Here is a 20,329-nt window from a genome sequence, read left to right as displayed (position 1 = left end):
AATATTACCATGCACTGGAGTCCTAGCTTCAGCAGGTACATTTTGTTGTGCTATGCAATCTCTGTGGGTCCTAAATTCTAAAATCTTTTTCACTTTTTTTTTTTTTATTTCAAAAATTTTGCTACTTTATATTTCTGTGAATTCCAAAATTTTGCGCACCTGCCATAACCACACTGGCTGTGGCCTCAGTTATCCAATGTTCTAGCAAGATCAAATATTGTAACGTTATTTTAGACCAGACTTTCTTAAACTGTATCACAACCCCCATCTACAGCAGGGGGTCGCAAAAATGTTTAGTAGTTTTGTTATTTCTTAAACTCAATATAATAATTTTCTGAAATATAATAATTTCTGAATGTATCTGAAAATAGATAAAGATAAGACAATACAGACAAAGAGAAAGACAAAAATGTTTCAATGCATTCTTTTTATAATGTAAATGTTCATTTTACTTGCTTTGCACATGACACTGTCATTTCATCTGTTACTTAATTAAAATTTTAACATTGTCTTAAAATGAGAAATTAAAGATAATGACCTAAAACTGCAATACTATCTTACAGTACAAATGAAAAAATTGACAGTTTCACTCGCGCGTTTCGGATTTTTGCAATGCTTATGGTGTCCCACGAAATTTTCGTAAATATTTTGGGGTCATGAAAAAAATCTGTGATAAAAAAGGGTCACGACTAAAAAAAAGTTTTAAGAAGCCCTATTTTAGACCAGTTTCCTGACGGCAACCCATTTTTGGCCTGTTTTGTTTCTCAGCCGAATTATGTTTCTGTGGGAATTTTTCTATATTTTTACTGTTTCAGCTGAATGGAAAAACACGCTAAAATGTTTGAAATGACTATAAGGGGAAGAGGTTCAAATACCTCACATTATTATCATCTCTATTTATCTCCTGTTTTGGTTGAGTTGAATTATGTTTTTTGATAGAATTTTTCCATATTACATATTTCAGTTAACAAAAAAATCAACTTTTAAAATATTGAGGAAAAGCATGTACTAAAATGTTTCAAAATGAAAATGTGGGATAAATAAATATATGAATTAGTTTTTTCTAGGAGTTCTTAGATATATATATGTATAAAGAAATTTAGAACCAACTTTTCACAAAGACTAAAAAACTGAAGTTCAAATGATCTTCATAAAATCCTATCTAAATGTAGAATAAGAATACTTTAAAATGTAAAAATTAATACGTTGACTGCCGCGCGCATTTTACGTGATTTGCCCATGATGCCAACTTGAAATTTTTATTATGCGATATATATTATATTGAAATATTAGCTACAGAACATAATGTTATATATAATCGTGCTTAATGCATTTTTCATGCTGGGGGTCACCGGCGACCCCCAAACATATGTAGACCATTTTTGTGATTTATAATTTTAATTTTTACGATTTATTATTCTTCAAACCATCATAGTAACAATGGTACTATTTAAAAATTTATCAGTATCAATATTTATTCTAAGTTTGTATTTTACTATTGGTCGCATTGCCGGTGGCACCTGGGGCGCTGTAGCCAAATCGAGTGCTGGTCACTGGTGATCCCCACATGTTAAAATAAACCATCACAAGAAAAACAAAAAAGAAGTATAAAAGAACAAGAAAGGTGAGGAATCCAACCAACTTTAACATAATATCGTCAAGAGGAGGTATGTCGAATTTAATTACATTTCCCCTTTTAAAACAAAATCCTTGCTTCTCTGTATCCACAATCAGCTGATGAACCATTTCAATATATTTTTTATCTTAATAGTTCACCAAAAAATTCTAGTCCTCCTAAGCGAAGGAAAATCATTGAAAATATCTTGAAAGAAAGAAAGAAAGAAAACATGCCTTTAAAAATGTAGAAAAATTAAAATCCTGCAGTGGAAAATCTTTGAAAGTTCAAAATAATCTTAACACAAAACTTTACTAGAACTTCTTATCAAACAGCAGTAGCAAAGGAAAATAAGGGGGGGGAGAAAGTAAAATCATTAAAATGTCTTTTAAAAAGATTTTACTAGTCTAAAAAGAATATTTGATATTCTACATTTACAGGATTTTATCAAGTTAATTTAAATTTCAATTTTTAGTCTTTCTGAAAAATTGGTTCTAAATTTCTTTATTTGTATATTTACTGATCAATTTTTAGCAGCATAATGCAAGAAAATTTTTGGAAGGATTATAAATTTTCCTTTAAAAAAAATATTTGTATATACATAGTCCAAACACATCTGTATACAGTGGAATACGTTTAACGTGAAAACGCTTAAGGCGAAATATTGGTTAACACGAAATAATGCAACGGTCCCGACAAACTACTATGTATTTTCATGCATTTTGTTTCTCTTACAACAAAAATTGTCTGGAAATGAACAAAATACAGAAAACACTGGCATCGCAGGGGAGATTTAAGCGGGGTGTGAAATGAAAGAGAGGTGGTTTCACGTTTCCTTAGAAAAGAGGCTAATTTGGCTTTGAAATACCCTCGAAATAGCCTGTGATACAAGCCAGTTTTGTTTATCTATGCTACTTTTGCCTTCCACCTCTACAAACATCTCATCTCTCATCAGTTAGCTTTGGAATTTGGTGACGAGTACATGGTAGTGTGAGTAAAAATTAGTGAGTTTTGTGCATATGATGCATTGCATGGAATTCAGCGATTCTAAGGATGAATGAAAATTATTTTCATTACACACGATTCTCAAAAGTATCGTTCTTTGGCGCCAAAAGAAATGGAGAAGTAGGATATTGAAACTGAGCTGACACTTAATGAAATGTTTGAGAAAGTTTCTGTATTAATGAACTGTCCTACTGTCTATCGGAAGAATTCGTTGCAGTAGTTTACGATAATGTGTGTACAGCCCCAATTATGGCAAACAAAGTTATTTTAGAGTTTGTTCAAAGGTAAAAAAATATCATTGATGCAGATTCTGATGACGAAAATAAATGAATAATGCAGTTCCTGTTCCACATCATCTTAAATGAGGAACATCATAAAAAATATGGACAATTATATAGACGCACATTCCAATGGTGAAATGAATAGCAAAATGTTCGACATTGAACAATTTGATGCTAAAAAAGACAATGCAAAGAAAAATATCAGATTATTTTCCCAAAACTCAATAAATGATTTGTTTTTCAAAAAACTTGAAAATTTTGTATTCAATTCCATTAAGTTCTTGTGGATGTTTTTGTTTCATTGATTTTTATTAAAAATATGCATATATGTATATATATATGTAAATAATATGTACTCTAATAAGCTTAATTTTGTTGAATATATGTTTTTTTTTTTTTTTTTTTTTTTTAGTCCAAAGGGGCTTTGTCCCTGAAGGACTATTGTTTTCGTTTTGCGATTTTGCGTCGGACTCATAAACGTCGGTTCACTTTTCAAACTGTTGCCACAAAATGTTAGAGTCCTGCATTATATTTGAAGAAATTAAATAATGAAAAATCTGCATAAATGATTGTCTATTTCTCGCATTGTGATAAAACAATGGTACATAGAGCCATCGAATTTTAAATGACGAAATCCTACTGCGAATATGGGCATCTGAAATCCCAAATTTGGAACTTGTTTTATTATAGATTTTATATTTTGTAAAACTTTAACGAATTTTTGATTTACAAACTCAATGCTTTAAAAGCGAGAAATGGCAACGTTATATAGAAAAAAAATACTTTTATCTCCAGCTCGCGAGACTGTGTATATCGGAAATTCTAAAGATATGCTTAATTTAACATTATTTTGCGATATTGCTCTTGAACTGAATTTTATGGTTTAAGTGCAAAGAACATGATATTTAATAAATAAAGGTAACACTCAAAACGTTAAAAAAACGCCCCTTTGGACGTAATTTAAAATCTGAAACACTTCAGATTTTTTTTTTTTTTTTCCAATATTCTTTAACACGAAAAAATATTTCAGTCCCCTCTGTTTTGTGTTAAGTGATTTTTTCTGTATATCTATTGCACATAAATCCCTTTCTTACATAAAATATAAATGTACGTATAAAATAACTAAATAAATTGTAAAGGAAGTTTAATTAGCAACAATGAAATCTTAAAAATGTAGTAGGAAACTTATAATGTCAAACATTAAAATAGATGAAGTAAATAAAATTTAAATTATAGAATTTACTTTATAAAATTAATAACAAGTGGTTAAAAATATGTATTTAAATTGCTTAAAACATGGAAGTTATTTGGCAGAGATTGTTGGATATAAAATTACAAATTCAAATTTTCTGATTACTATTGTTCATATTTAAAGTCTCAATTTGCAGTCTTAACAACCATTGTAAAAATAACCCGTTATCATATTCCAAAGATCAGCAGCATACATTTTTTTTCAAAATCGTGCATAATATTAAATATTGGCTTTTGATAGTCAAGTTGATACAAATAAGATGAACTGTTTTTATGATTTTAGACTAGTAGTTTATTCTTCCATTCACTTATTACAGTATTTCATTTTTTATATGCTCGACTATCCAAAATTTCAAGAGCTTTCCGGATATTTTTTAGTTGAATTTTTACTATACACACATTTCAGTATTTATATCGTCAAAATTGCACAGACACACACTTGAACTTTCTTTTTCGTTCATGAAAATCAAAGTTCATTACACAAACATGCAATCACACTGCACAAGCATGTATGGAAATTCTGAACACATTTAGTAATCCTGATAATTGATTACACATTTAGTAAATAAAACAAAATATTTTAATGTATAACAAATGAATAAAGTTATAAAACAGAGCATAATACTACAGTTACGAAGATACTTAATGTTATAAAAATTAGGTAATTTCAGTTTTTCACCAAAGCAATGAAATATTTTGATAATTATGAAGTTCCTTGTATATCTTTATAAATGAACTTTATTGCTGTTTTAAGCAATTAAACAACTGTCCAAGTTATTTTAATACTTTTGAAATATATACACTAAAAAAAACATTAAAATTTATTAATCTATATGTCAACCTTGATTTTGGTTTAAAAGTCTGCAGAATGCTTCGTAGTTTTTAAGCACACAGAGGCACTGCAATTCTTTCTTATTCCGGTTTAATACACAAAATATGCACTCAATGACAAATGAAAATATTAAGCTCAGTGAAGCAATGCTTTAAAAAATCTAAATATGACTAATAGTGATAACCCCAATAGTAAAAGAAAAGAAAATGTTATGGATAGCCAGGAGAAGCCACAAGGCTCTGAATTCCTTAATTTCATGAAAAACATCGCCGAATTTAACAGTATTCTAGGAATCAATAATATTAGATTGATGAATAATATCTTTAAAAATTATTTACCTAAAATGAAAACCTTGTCTGACCCTGTAGATAAGCTATTTATGTTCTACGAAATTGTTAGTGAGATCAACAATCATGTTTCAGAACAACCCTAATATGCCTCTCACTCTTGTCACGTGGAACGCAAATGGATTGCTCCAAAAAGCCTATGAGCTTAAGGAGTTTTTACATGAAGTTTCCCCCGATATTTTACTCCTACAAGAACACATGCTTGGTACCCAAAATTATTTCAGAGCTTCCAATTATATTACGCATCGATGGAACAGGCCTACCGAAGGTAGATTTGCACCAAGAGGAAATGCACGAGGAGGTCTGCTAATCTTAGTTAAGCGCTCCATCCCTCATCATGTCACTCCACTACCACAGCTTTTAGCGGTCGAAGCCCTAGCTATTACACTCCCGCCAAACACATCACGACCAATCACTATTATCTCCACCTATTTTCCTATACACTCACCTACAAATTCTGTCAGGACAGATTTGCAAACACTTTTAAATACTAACAATCGAGTCATCATAGGTGAAGATTTCAACGCACACCACCGCGAGTGGAACTGCTGGGATATCAATCAACAAGGACGAGTCATACACGACATTGTCCTAGCGTCCAATATTCACCTAGCAGTACCAGATAAACCAACACACTGTGGGATAGGTAGACCATCAATTATGGATTTTTTCATTTTAAAAAACATCAACCCCCTGAGTTATGTCGAAAGTCTGACAGAATTGTCTTCAGACCACAATCCGGTGATGATGGAAATATCTACCGACTCCTACAGTACACCACACAAAAGAGCCCTTTTCACAAACTGGGCAGGTTATGCCAAAGCTCTAAACAACACTCAGTACCCCACCACCACGATACACTCAAGGGATGCGTTAGACGCTTACACTGAAGAATTTACAGATGAGCTTCAAGATGCCTTACTCAAAAACAGCAAAGCAATGACAGGTGATAGAAGATTCAAGAACAGTGCCATCCTGGAGATGATCCGAAACAGAAACCGCATACGAAAGCAATGGCAGCATTTCAGATGTCCCACGGACAAAATTCTACTTAATCAATTAAACCAACAAGCCAGGACTCTACTGAAAAAACATGCACAACTTGACTGGGCCAGACACTTAGAAGCATTATCCACAGATGATAACTCACCGTGGAGTGCTGTATCTAAATTTAAAAGACGCAACACTAATACTCCGCCCATTAATGGCCCCAACGGGATCGCATACACCGATTTTGAGAACAATATTATTATTTTATATTCTTTATCTTACTTCTAACTAATTAATCAAGGTAAAACAAAACTGCTTACCTTGTTCCAGTGGGTTCGGCCAGGGCCACTGGATGCATTCTTCTCAGGGACTCTATCTGTAAAATCTTGAGAGGGATAAATGATAAACTTTCTTAACACAAACATATTTAATGAAGGCGTTAACGGTTACATAATTTTTACATAATGAAAGGTTAAATGTTCGCACGACGCAGCGTGCGACTTCTCAGTCCCGAGTTCTCGTGATCTCTAGCGAGAGTTCATAGTTCGAGATGACGTCACTCAGCCATCGGATCTCAGCAGGAGTTGAGTTGCAACATCCTCCCGCCCGGAAGGACAATTGCCGTAATTATCCTTATTACATTCCAGCTCCACCGGATATAGTAATTGCACTGGTCTTTTAATCGTATGTCCATTGGGCAAGCGGACAGCACAGGCTCTCACCTTGCCATCTCTCCCAGGAAAGACTTCCATTATGATGCCACATCAGCCGTGGAATTTTATCTTCATGCACTAATACAATAGATCCTTTCTTCAAACAGGTTCCTGTTTTCGCCAGTTTGGAATGATGAGCAGATTTTAAATTCATCAAATAATCCTGCCTCCATTTTCGCCAGATTCTTTCTACCAGTATCTGTTGGTGTCTAAATCGACGTGTAAGACTCTTCTTTGTTGAAGTTAATTTAGAGCTTCCTTGTGGCAATGATAGTAATCGTCTTCCTATTAAGAAGTGACCAGGGGTCAAAGATTCTGGCTCTCCTAGATCCGAGTATGTAAATGTCAAAGGTCTGGAGTTCAATATAGCTTCCACTTCTGTTATGACTGTCTCTATTTCCCTGAATGTCAAGGATGATTTTCCTAAGATTCTCTTCAGAAGAGCTTTAAGAGACTGAACCATACGCTCCCAAAAGCCTCCCCACCATGCCGCCCTCTCAACTATAAATTTCCATTTGATTCCTTGCTTAGAGAACTCGTCTTGAACTTTATTGCTTTTCATCACCTCGTTCAATAGCTCTAATTCTTTTTTCGCTCTTTTAAAGGTTTTGGCGTTATCGGTGTACACTATTCGGCACAAACCTCTTCTCGCTATGAACCGTCTAAATGCAAGCAAACATTTTTCTGTGGAAAGGTCAGCCGTAAGCTCTAAATGCACGGCTCTGGTTACAGCACAGGTAAAGAGTAAAACGTATGTCTTAGATAATTCTTTTCCACTTTTCACGACCAACGTAATCTATTCCGGAGTTCTCAAATGGAAAGGCTTCTCGGCATCTGTCTGGTGGGAGAGGTGCCGTATCTTGCATGACAGGTTTAGTTCGAAATATCTTGCAGACATTGCAATTGTGCAGAACACTTTTAATTTTTCGACGAGCCTTCAGCAACCAAAATTTGTCTCTTATCTGATTTAAAGTATCTGCTATTCCTCCGTGCCCTACCACCTGATGACTGTGAAGAATAATTAGATCAGTCAAGTGATCTTTGTCGGGCAACACGATTGGATGTGCTTGTTTGTAATCCAAATTTGAATTTTCTAATCGTCCACCAACACGAATTACACCACTTTCGTCTACAAATGGATTGAGGGACCTTAGTTTTGATTCTGAACTTAATTCATCGTTGTTCTTCAATGCCCGTACTTCATTTGTAAAATTTCGCTCCTGAACACGTTTGATCCAATAAGTTTCTGCCTTCCAATTCGGTAACCTGCAAACATCCTGATAATTTCGAGGTATTTTTAATATTGTTGATGAACCTTAAGCACCACGCAGTAATTCGGTAAATTCGGTGTAAATTGCTGTAATTTTGGGTTTTAAATAAATCTTCGGAAGGTTCGGTAACACAAGAAATTTACGAAAACTTCCTTTGATGTTTTTCTTAGTTCCTTGTTGGAATCTTCAATGTTCTTTGTGGGACATAAATTCGGTTTTGGCCAGTGTTCCATTTCTTCTTTCAACCACGTGGGCCCTTCCCACCATATGCTATTCTGCTTCAGATGTTTGACATTTTCACCTCTAGTTAGTAAATCAGCTGGATTATGTTCACCAGGCGTGTATCTCCAGTTCAAGACATCTGAATTCTTCTGTATTTCCTTCACTCTGTTCTGAACGAATGGCTTCCACCTTTTCACATCACTTCTAATCCAATGTAACGTTATACTAGAATCAGTCCACATATATACAATTAAATCAATGTCCCGAAGTTTCTTTTGAATGTAATTTGACAAGCGCGAGCCTATCAAAGCACCCATCAATTCCAATCTGGGAAGTGATAATTTTTTCAAAGGTGCTACTCGTGATTTTGATGTAATGAAACTTGTATGAATGACTCCATTTTTCGAATAACGAAAATACAGAACAGCCCCATAGGTTTTCTGACTCGCATCTGTGAAACAGTTTAACTGTAAACCATCATTTATATCCCTTTTCCCAGCACCTGCAAACTGATGTCTTGGTATTTTCAAACTAGAAATATGAGCTAATTCATCACACCAGCTTTGCCAATTCTTTCTGAGATTTTCTGGTATTTCAGTGTCCCATGCTATCTTTTGTTCCCATAAATCTTGTAATAAAATCCTAGCTCGAATGGTGTATGGATTTAAAAACCCCAGTGGATCAAAGAAACGTCCTACAAATCTCAAGATTTCCCTTTTAGTTGGTATGTTATCTATCCTTTTGGCATCTTTTACCAACTCTTCAATTTCTATCAAAAATGTATCATTTGACTTATTCCATATGTATCCCAATACTTTAGAACAAGTCGAATCGTGTGAAAAATCTTCTTCATTCCATACCCTTTGTAAATTCGTTTCATTCGTTTTCCACTTCCGCATGTTAAATCCACCTTCTTTCAGTATGCGTTTAATATGTTCCGATTCCTCGAATGCTTCTGATTCTTCATCTGCTCTAGCGATTAAATCGTCAACATACATATTTTCAGTTAGCATGGAAAATACGTTCGGATACTGTAACTTGTATTTGTCAACATGTACATTAAGAGTTGCTCTGAGAAGAAACGGACTAGATGTTGCTCCAAAAATTACCCTTGTCATACGAAGAGCCTTTATTTTGGTTCCATTTAATTCACCATCGTTCCATAGAAACTTGACTGCGTTTCTGTCTTCATCAGCAAGGGAAATCTGCAAGAATGCTTGTTCGAGGTCAGCTGTAAACGCAATTCGATTTTGACGGAACTTAAGGAGCAATTCCAGTATGTCTGGACACATCTTAGGACCTGAATATAAACAGTCATTTAATGACAAACAATTCTCCGCATGTGACGAAGCGTTAAAAACCACACGGAGTTTTGTAGTTTCCTTGTTTTCTCTTATAACGGCTTGATGCGGTATAAAATACGTTTTTGGTCCAATTTCAATGTTAGTCTCTTCGGCGATTCCTTCTTTTAAGTACCTATCAATTACTTCGCGATGTCTGTCATAGAACTGTTGATTATTCTGAAATCTACGACTTAAACTCTTAAATCTAATTTTAGCAATCTCCAGATTATCTCCTAGCTCATTTGAATTATGATTCCAAGGAAGGCGCACAATGTAACGATTGTTTTCAAACTTCACAGATCTTTTGAAATTATCGAAAACTAAATTATCTTCTAATTCGAGTTCCTTATCCGAATCATAATTTATCCCCATAGAATCGAGCTCCCAGAGATTCTTCAGCAACCTAGACAGCGATTCATTCTGTGTATCTTTATTATTATGAACCACAACCTTCATAGTATTCACATTACTTGGGAAAATTCCGTAAGCCCGTTCTGTTCCACTAATGGTCCAACCCAATTTTGTTTCAACCGCTACTAAGGAATTAGACAGTCTGTGAACCTTACCCGTAACTATTTTCCAATAAAAATCCGCTCCTATCAGTAAAGAAATTTTCGGCGGTTTATTCCCTGGTCCCCATTCATCGGAAAGTTGTATGCCCTGTTTTTTAATAAGATTAACTATTTCATTTCTAGGGGAATGAATATGTGATCCATTAATGACAGGAATAATTAAAGCTTCTATTTTGATTTCATATCGATTCTTCGAATTACGCAAAATGAGCCTGGTTTTTTTTTAACATTCTGCGCTTCAGACGTCGTGCAGCCGAAAGAGAATATTTTTATTTTTTCTTCTCCAATAACGGGAAGTTTTAATTTCTTACAGATGTCCTCTCTAATAAATGTTCGCTGCGATCCTAAATCAAACAACAAGCGAACGCTTTGCTGGCGCCAATTGCCTGTGTTTATAATTTCAGCTCGTGCTGTCAGAAGAAATGAGTTATTTGCTGTTGCGCAATCGGAAACAGAGGAGACTACTGCCCTTTGGACGGGACTCTTGTCTGACGCGTTCGTTTTGTCAGAATGTATCAATGTATGATGTCGCCGATCGCAAATACCACAAGTTAGTTTCGATTTGCACATCCTAGCTAAATGGCGTCTTTTGAGGCACCTGAAACAAAATCCACTTCGCATTAACGCTTCCTTGTTCTCTGGCACAGTTTTTTGACATGATTCTAACGTATGATTTTCAAAACAGAATAAACAGCTATTAGATAGTGATGTGTTTAACGCTGCCGCTGAAGGAATTCTACCCTTATTATAATCCCGATTTCTTTCGCTGTCTCGAAAACGTTCTCCAAACTGCCGCTTATTTTCAAAATGGATTTCTTTTCAGTGACTTCAGAATCTGTTGGCTTAATTAAAAATCCTGTACGTTCTCGACTTTCTATTTCTTTCCTTAGAAAATGAAGCAAATTCGTAATTTTTGTCTGATTATCATCTTCATATTTCCTATTAAATTCTAGTGCTAAATCATTCGGAATCACCTTTATTAATATCGGATACAATAAGGTACTCTACGAATCCGGTAAAATATTACACGATTCTAATCCTCTAATTTGTACTTCACAACGATCATATAATTTTCGAAGTGCTGTCACATCGCAAGACCTTTTAACCGGAGTCAGAGTTAATAAATTGTTCATATGGGTATCGATTATGAGTTCTTTGCGTCCGAACCGATCTTTTAATATTTTCACAGCCTTTTCGTAATTCTCTGCTGTTAACGTCAGCCCTTGTATTGCAGTTTCTGCATCGGAAGTAAGAATTAACTTTAAATAGTTAAATTTATCTACTGCATGCAGACTTTCGTTTTTTGTGTACAGCTGTCTCAAATCGTGCCCAAAACCCGGGCCAACTGCACACGTCCTTTCCCGAAAATGTTTCCACGGCCAATTTCGGAAGTTTAATTTTGTTTTGCGATTCAGTGACATTTCCACATGAAGTAGAATTAGCGCTATGTGGATTAGTATCTAAATATCTTTTTGCGCGTAATTTCCAAACAATAATTTTACTTTTATACTCTTCTCTAGACATTATTTCATCTTCTAAATTTGTTACATCAATTAAAGTTTTAATACCATTATCCGCTAAGATTAGTTCTTCTTCTTTACTAATTAACTGAGCAACCGTTTCTTCAATTACATTTTATCCCCCTCATTAGCAATTTCTGTTTCTATCTTATTTATTAGCCTCGTAACTACTGCTCTTATAGCAGATCGTTTCTTTTTTAATTTTTCTAAATCCATGTTTTTGCTTAAGCAAAATCTATTAAATTTCAGTTCTAATTCAACCCAATGGCCCCACGTTATGGCGCCACAATATTATTATTTTATATTCTTTATCTTACTTCTAACTAATTAATCAAGGTAAAACAAAACTGCTTACCTTGTTCCAATGGGTTCGGCCAGGGCCACTGGATGCATTCTTCTCAGGGACTCTATCTGTAAAATCTTGAGAGGGATAATCCATAAATGATAAACTTTCTTAACACAAACATATTTAATGAAGGCGTTAACGGTTACATAATTTTTACATAATGAAAGGTTAAATGTTCGCACGACGCAGCGTGAGACTTCTCAGTCCCGAGTTTTCGTGATCTCTAGCGAGAGTTCATAGTTCGAGATGACGTCACTCAGCCATCGGATCTCAGCAAGAGTTGAGTTGCAACAGAGAAAGCTGAGTCTATTGCAGATCACTATGCATCTCAATTTCGCACTCACAACATTTCTAACCCTGATACAGAACACTCGGTTTCGGTACTCATCACACAATTCCAAACAAAAACACACACAAACAACACACCCTTAATTATGCCATCAGAGGTTATTAGATATATCGAGAAGAGAAAGAACCGAAAAAGCTCTGGTATTGACAAGATCAGTAACAAGATGATTAAGGAAATGGGAGCAAAAATGCTATGTAAATTCTCCAAATTATTGAACGCTATGCTCCGCCTACATCACTTTCCAACCAATTGGAAAACTGCAATCATCGCACCGATCCTGAAACCCGGAAAAGAACCTACGCTGACTTCCTCCTACAGGCCGATCAGTTTACTGTCGACCTTAAGCAAAATCGCCGAAGCAGTTATTCTAAATTGGATCCAAGAATTCCTCGAAGAAAATCAAATTCTCATCCCACAGCAATACGGATTCCGGAGCAAACACTCTACAACTCATCAATTGTACAGAGTCACAGGAATGATTGCTGAAGGATTCCAAAAAAGACACATCACTGGAGCACTCTTTCTCGATATTTCGAAAGCCTTTGATTGTGTATGGTTACAGGGCCTCACATACAAGCTAATCACTCTGGGTTTCCCAGATTATATCATTAACATCATTAATTCCTATCTATATAGACACGTGTCGTTCGTTATAACAACACTCACTCTACACGGAAAGTAACCCTTGCGGGCTTACCGCAAGGAAGTTTACTTTCGTCCACATTATTTTCTATTTATACGAACGACATCCCTCACAACCCTCTCACCACACTAGCACTCTATGCAGACGACACTGCGATCCTCTACCAAGCTGCGTCTATGGCCGCAGACGTACAGGCACTACAAGAACACATCCATGTTCCTGGATGTGTTCTTAGAGTCCTGGATGATTAAGTGGAAAATCAAGATAAATGTTGAAAAGTCGGAAGCTGTTTATTTCACGAAGAAAAGGATTTTCGACTTAAGTATCACCCTCAAAATGTACGACATCAGCATTCCCTGGGCCAAGCAAGCCAAATACCTCGGTGTCATTTTAGACCAATTCACTTGGGCCCCACACATAACATTTGTTTTGAACAAGTTTCGGGGTACTAAAGCTTTACTCAACCCCCTAATTGCCCGAAACTCCGTTTTATCTATACAAAACAAACTTCATGTATATACTAGATCCATGCTGCGACCTATTATCACCTATGCCTGCCCAGTCTGGGGCTATCTGTGCAAAACTCACATGCTGAAAATTCAGCAAAGTCAAAATGTTATGCTGAGGATTATATCCAATAGTCCTTGGTTCTTCAAGAACGAGGCTATTCAGAACGAGTTAAATATTGAAAGCATTAGCATACACATAGCAAAAATAGCACGGAAATTCTTCAACAACATCGAAAAGATCAACAACAGCTCTATCCCAAGACTAAATTATGATTATACCAGCGAAGCTAACAAAAAAAGACCCGGAGCAGTTCTCCGGCACTTAATTTAATTTTATCTACTGTTTTAAGTACTACTTTTATGCATTTCCATATTTGTTTTATGTTTGCATACCTTCACCGTACATATGCAACTCTTAAAAGCACACGCTCATGTGTCGCCATCTGTCTTGCAGAATAAGAATCACTAATTCATTTCACCAACACCTTGTACGTTACAATATATCTTATTTTAATACTTAGTTCAGAACGCCTTAAAATTAGGCCAACTTATTTCAGTCCAGGCTCCCTTTACTTCTCATTATTGTATTGTATCTTGATAACTTTCTTTTTATTATATCAAATAAATGTACTCAGGATCTCAACCAAGTTTAAACTTTAAAATTTCCCCCCACCAATGCCTGTCGAGCAAGAAAATGCACTCTCTTTCCAGGACTCCCATTGGATCACATGACCAGTAGCTCCTCCCATCCAGCCATGGACCTGCCCTGTTACCTGTTTCTCACTCATTTGAGCGCCGGACGTCGAAGCAGTAACTGTTACGCTTATCTCTCTTGACGGACGTTCTGACTTTACGATTTGTATGTACGCAAGGCTCATGAATTGACTATCGTACGGAATTGCTTATCTTTACCTATGCCATGATACAACAACCACTGAACTCTCTTGAGGAAAAATTATTTTTCCTCTGTTATACTCTCCAATATGTTATGCCATGAAAGATATGCCTATCTACAATGAATTCTGCACAGGATATGGCTGTGCCAGCCTAGGAGCCTGCTGAAGTGCCCAGCACCTGAGCCTCCGGTTTAATCCTAGTATCCGGTTCACACGGGATTTGGCTACTTTTGGCGACTTTATGATGAGCAGTAAAAACGGGACACATACGATGAGTAGTTAACGGGTCATTCAAAGAAAATATACAGTTAAACATAGTATATAGTATGTATATAGTATATATACTATGTGTGTATAATATATATATAGACGTTCTTTGGATCATTTTTGGTGTTGGCGATAATTTTCAAATTGCGCCAAGGCTGCACCGTATACTAGGATTTTACCCTTATTCCTTGATCTAAAGTTTTCTGCAAGTTTTTTTTTAAATTTATTTATTTATTAAAATATATGGGTTGGCACACATACAATTTTTGTATAGTGACTTCAGATGTGGATAAGTTTTGCGAACACTCGTTTGTTTTACTGGCTTCGCTGAATTTTGCGATGAATGCATCACATTTATTGCCGAGTCTTCCAAATTTTTCATACTGTTAATGCATCAGCAGTAAATTATTCTCCTCTTTCCTCAAGTACACTACGGCGATAAACAACTATTCACTAAAGATTTTGCTTAAATTTCCACTCATAATAATTTAAATTGCGAAAATCTCACAATTAGCACCTAAACACACTAATCAACACAATTCTTTCGAAAACGCGCCGTAGTAGTCAAAAGTGGGGTACGCCGTCTTGACAGGTGAAACTAGTCGATATTTCCGTGACGTCAAAAATTCGAAAAGTGGGGTAGGTTAAGGCTGGCGCCAGAGCATGTGAAATCGGAGTGGCTGCCTCAGGCGGTAGAACTAAATTTTTAGCCGCAAAAAGTTTTAGAACTGAGGAAGGAACCGGGCGGCAGAATTTTGAAGTTGCAAAGTTTGCACAGGGCGGGAAAAAGTCTAGCGCCTGCCCTGATTGTTATACATTTGTAAAAACATTCATTTGCATCAGACAAATCTAAATTTAATTAAACACCTAAACCTTGATTTTAAGATAATTTCTGTAATTAATGAAATAAATTTAGGAATTTATCGCTAATTAATAAAACAGGAAATTTTATGCCTGTTTTACTAATATTCTATACTTCCTGGATTAGTACAACATTATCTGGCAACTTTAATTCTGGCTCTGCTTACAAATGGCGGTTAGTCGTGTTGCAGTACTGAATTTATGTAAACAGTATAGCAAATTAATAGTATCAGACACGCGTACAAGTAATTATGTAGTTCTTAAATGCAGCTTTTTGTCTTTCTCCTATATTCGTCAAATTATGTTTTCAAACAAACAAATTTGTTGATTTCAGGTTTGAGAGCAGATAAACTACATGTTACTCTACAGTACAACAAATTCTCTCCCCTCAACTGGAATATTTGGCGTTATAGTCATACGTTCCTTTCCAGAGGTAATTTTGTAATGTTCTGTAAATTAGCTTTTCATTGTACTATGAGGTTTTATATGTCAGTTTTCATTAAAAATTACTTACGATTGATGAATTAGCAAGTATTCTTAAAAAGATCGTCGAACTATTGATATTTATGTAACTCGGTAAGGTTATCATCGACATATCAAAATATAACGCTCTTTCGCAATTTAAAGTTCCGCTTTTAATTTTAAACTCGAATTATATAATACATTAAGAGTTATATTTTAATGTTTTATTTTCGCAAATACACAGCGAACTGTTTTCGATTAAAATACATCCGCTGTAATCAGTTATTAAATAAGTATTATATGTTTTAAAAAATACCTTACAATAAACACATAACACTGAAAGTGAAAATATGGAGTGCAAAATTTTTAGTGAAGTCGTATTGTCCTGTAAAGAGTGTTACTCATCATTTGTGAATTAGCTGTGTGTGTTAAACAGACTCTATTATTGCAAGAAAAAAAAAGAATTTACCATATCTGAGACTGAATCAGTTATTAAATCAACTGATCAGCTGCTGACCTAGAAGGATCATCCTGTGTAGGTGATGTATTTCATGGATTAATGAATGCTTCTAAGAAGTTTTGGTTCTTGTAAGGCATCTTCATAACAGGAACTGTCAAACTCAGAAATGTACTTACCATTAACATTGCTTGTAGTGTTTCCAGTTTTAATTGTGTCTTTTCATTTGTCCATATGATATTCATAGAGGAGAAAACTCTCACTGGCGGCATTTGTCCCTGGGAGACATGACAAAAACTCCAAAATTTTCTGTATTTGCTCACATGGCACTCTTTTATTCTTGAAATGACGAAAAAGTTCAGCCCATTGACAGTCAACACTAGTTTTCTGACAAGTCCAATCTGCCATCTTTTGTGGTGAAATAAATTGGCTAATGTAGCTTCATCAAATAACTCGTTATCATCGATGTCAACCTTCAGAACCTTCCACCGCAAAAGTTGCAAGCTCTCTTGTACTTTTTTCATGACGATGGCTCTTTTAATGCAACCCAGCTAAATGAATTTAGATCTTTGAACTGCTCAACCCTCTCTTTCAGGTATTTAGAGCAGTCATAAATATTTACAACGGTTCTTAAAATGCCATTTTTTCTCACCAATCCTTTTTTATCTAATTGAGTTATCCACATACATACTTCATTGGGCAAAAAGTTTGTGTTCCTCTCACTGAATTTATGTATTAAATCACCCTGTTCAGAAGAGACTTCCAATGGCGTTACAGTCCGTTTCTATGTACAGAATTACCACTTAAAACACCGCAGCGATATGTACAAAATAGAGCCACAATTCGGAACATGAATTCTAAAAAAAGTTTCAGATTATGGTGGGGCACTTCCCTTCTGACAAGAAATAGGGTTTCAGTGCAGGAAAGAATTTTAAAACTCTCTCTCCTGCAGGCATCAGTGATAAACATCTAGTTTTCCCATATCCTAAAATGCACTGGTACTCTACACAGGCCAAGTCTCAAAATTCTTTGATTGACTCAACACATACAGTGTAGATATAGAAATAATAATAAATTTTCATAATAAACTGCTTCCACATAAATTTGGAAGCAATCTCCTGCTGTTTGGATTGTGTTGTTGACTATATGAGCAGCACAACCAATACCTAGCAGTTTCCTCCTGAGGGCATCCTGTAATATTGAAAACATATTGTTTCTACCCCTTCTTTTTAATCCCCAAATTCGTGTTAGCGTTGTCTGCACAGAAGCCAACAACCTTTTTTAATCAAACAATGTTGTTGTAATGCATTTACAAGAAAATTGCAAATCATCTGTACGGTTTCTCCAGGAAGAGATTGCATGTCCAGGATTTTAACTTTACCACCTGACAGTGGCACAAAATATTTTCTATCGCAGAAAATAGCTTGACATCCTTATGGTTCGATGCATCTGTAGACACTGTCACAAAATTCGTAGCATTTAATCTGCTTTGACTTTGTTTATTACATATGGACTGAGTACATTCACGACAATGGCTTCAAATTTTGTTTCTACGAAAGTGAATTCTGGATTAAAACACTTTTGCGTTAATTTGGAAGTATAGTCCATCAACCTAAAGCTATCGTGTGGTACACAAAGGTACCTTCTGTAGCAGCTAACCTAGCTTCCTTTTCACCTAACTCGGATTTCGAAAAATAGTTTGTGATTGTACCTGACGATGTCTGCAATTTCAAGGCGTTTTTGTGATGATCCGTACTCAAATGCTTCGTTATATCTGCACGCCTGCTGAACATCGGAGAAATGTGATCCAAAATGAATGGAAACTTGCTTTGTAACTCTTTGTTGACTTTCAATTTTCATTTTGGCAGCCTCGGGTAACGTCACTCACATGAGAAAAAATTAAATAACCACTGAAAAACGACAATCGCACGTACAAACCACCTTAGCCACCAACGCACTGAGACTCGGTCGCCACCTCGCTTATTCCCGCATTTCTGAGTGATGACATCATAGCCTTATTGGAAGCATCAGCAATGCATCATCATGCGCTGTGGCAGCCAGTTCGAGTTAATTGATGTTAAGAGTCTCTTGCAGTAAAGCTGGACAAGTGAGAGACCTTGAGGCATGAAGTTTGAAATCCGGATGTCTAGTCACCTTAGACAGGCATAAACTTGCACTCCTTGCCACGAGGAATTTCTTGGGGTTGGGCCGATTATAGGTCAGACAAGTGAGCATTAGCAGCAATAATATATAGATATATATGTGCAAGTATTTTCTGATAATCTGCACCTTTTCAACATGCGGTAGAAATACCATGTTTTGGGCATATTTTTGAATATATGTGCGATGATAGCCAACCTATGCTTTCACGTATCCTGTGTTTGACTGTATCCAGTGTGTGGCTGTAAGAATGCTAGCCATATATATTTTTGTTTTCTTCATTTCTTATAAAATGTTATTATTTTATGAGTAAAACAGTGTCTGTGAATTGTAAAATTAACCAAGTAAACGTTTTCTGCCCTTCCATAAAGTCAACATGTAGACTGGCAACTTTTCATTGGGTACAAATAAAAATAATTAGAAAATGCATATGTATGTATATGTACACAAGGTGTGACACACACACACAAAAAGAGACTGGTCCAATAAATCATTGTACTTACAGAAACAATTCTTCATGACATTATCACATTCAAAGTAGTTCCCTTCAGCATTCACACACTTCTGCATTCGGTGCTGCAATTGCCGGTAACAGTTCTGGAACAAGGTTTTTGGAAGGCCCTTCAGGAGATTCTGCAATTTTGCCTGAACCTCTTCAGGTGAGGTAAGATGGGTTCTCTTGAAGTAAGTAAGGAAATAAAAAAAAGTTGCATGGTGCCAAGTCAGGTGAATTAGGAAGATGCCTCAACACAGTAATGTTTTTGCTGGTCAGAAACTTCTTGACGGATACGGCCATGTGATCGGGTACATTGTCCTGGTGCAACAGCCATCTATCGCTTCACAACTATGGCCATTTTTTCCTAATTTTTTCACAAAGTAGTTTTAGTACTTCAATGTAGCAGTGTTGATTAACAGTTTGACCACTGGGAACCCATTCAATCATGATGAATGTGCTGGGCACCCCCATCATCTTCCACACTGTCCCTTTTCCCTGAAAACCACTAATGCCATTCAAACACACTTGTATGATACAAAGTTCATCTTCATAAGCCTCTGTTAACATTTGAAATCTTTACTCCGTGGTTGATTTCTTAAGTTTCACTAGAAACTTGATGTTGATTCGATGTTCTGCTTTCACATTATTTTATTTATTTTATTTACCATCAGATGAGCAGCTGCACCGCCTTTAAGACATTCAGCTTTTACGCTCAACTAATGGAATCATCTACCAACTGTGTTGTTATGTAAAATATAATAAAATTTTAGAATTTTGATAATTACATAATAAAAATAAAATATCAAGAAATAAATATATAAATAATACAATAAATAATAAACATAAATAGATACAATAAATAAAAGTTAAAAATTTAGAATAAGATAAATACAATGGTGTTATATATGAAGTCAAATAAAG

At 35.4% G+C, this 20,329-nt stretch overlaps 1 protein-coding gene across 1 annotated transcript in view; it reads left to right on the top strand.

Annotated features, from left to right (window-relative positions):
• Nucleotides 1-15,945: 15,945 nt before the first annotated feature.
• LOC118194816 (small ribosomal subunit protein uS5m-like) overlaps nucleotides 15,946-20,329 on the top strand; it is a 98,738-nt gene continuing 94,354 nt past the window's right edge. The window contains exons 1-2 of the mRNA XM_085817670.1: nucleotides 15,946-16,078; nucleotides 16,168-16,266. Coding sequence (XP_085673796.1) covers nucleotides 16,003-16,078; nucleotides 16,168-16,266 — 175 coding nt within the window. The 5' untranslated portion in view covers nucleotides 15,946-16,002. The remainder of the gene's footprint in view (nucleotides 16,079-16,167; nucleotides 16,267-20,329) is intronic.

The sequence above is a fragment of the Stegodyphus dumicola genome, chromosome 5 (genome assembly GCF_044657685.1).
Source record: "Stegodyphus dumicola isolate Sdum_Otavi_A_Nest chromosome 5, ASM4465768v1".
Taxonomy (NCBI): domain Eukaryota; kingdom Metazoa; phylum Arthropoda; class Arachnida; order Araneae; family Eresidae; genus Stegodyphus; species Stegodyphus dumicola.
This window is presented reverse-complemented; position numbering and strand designations above follow the sequence as displayed.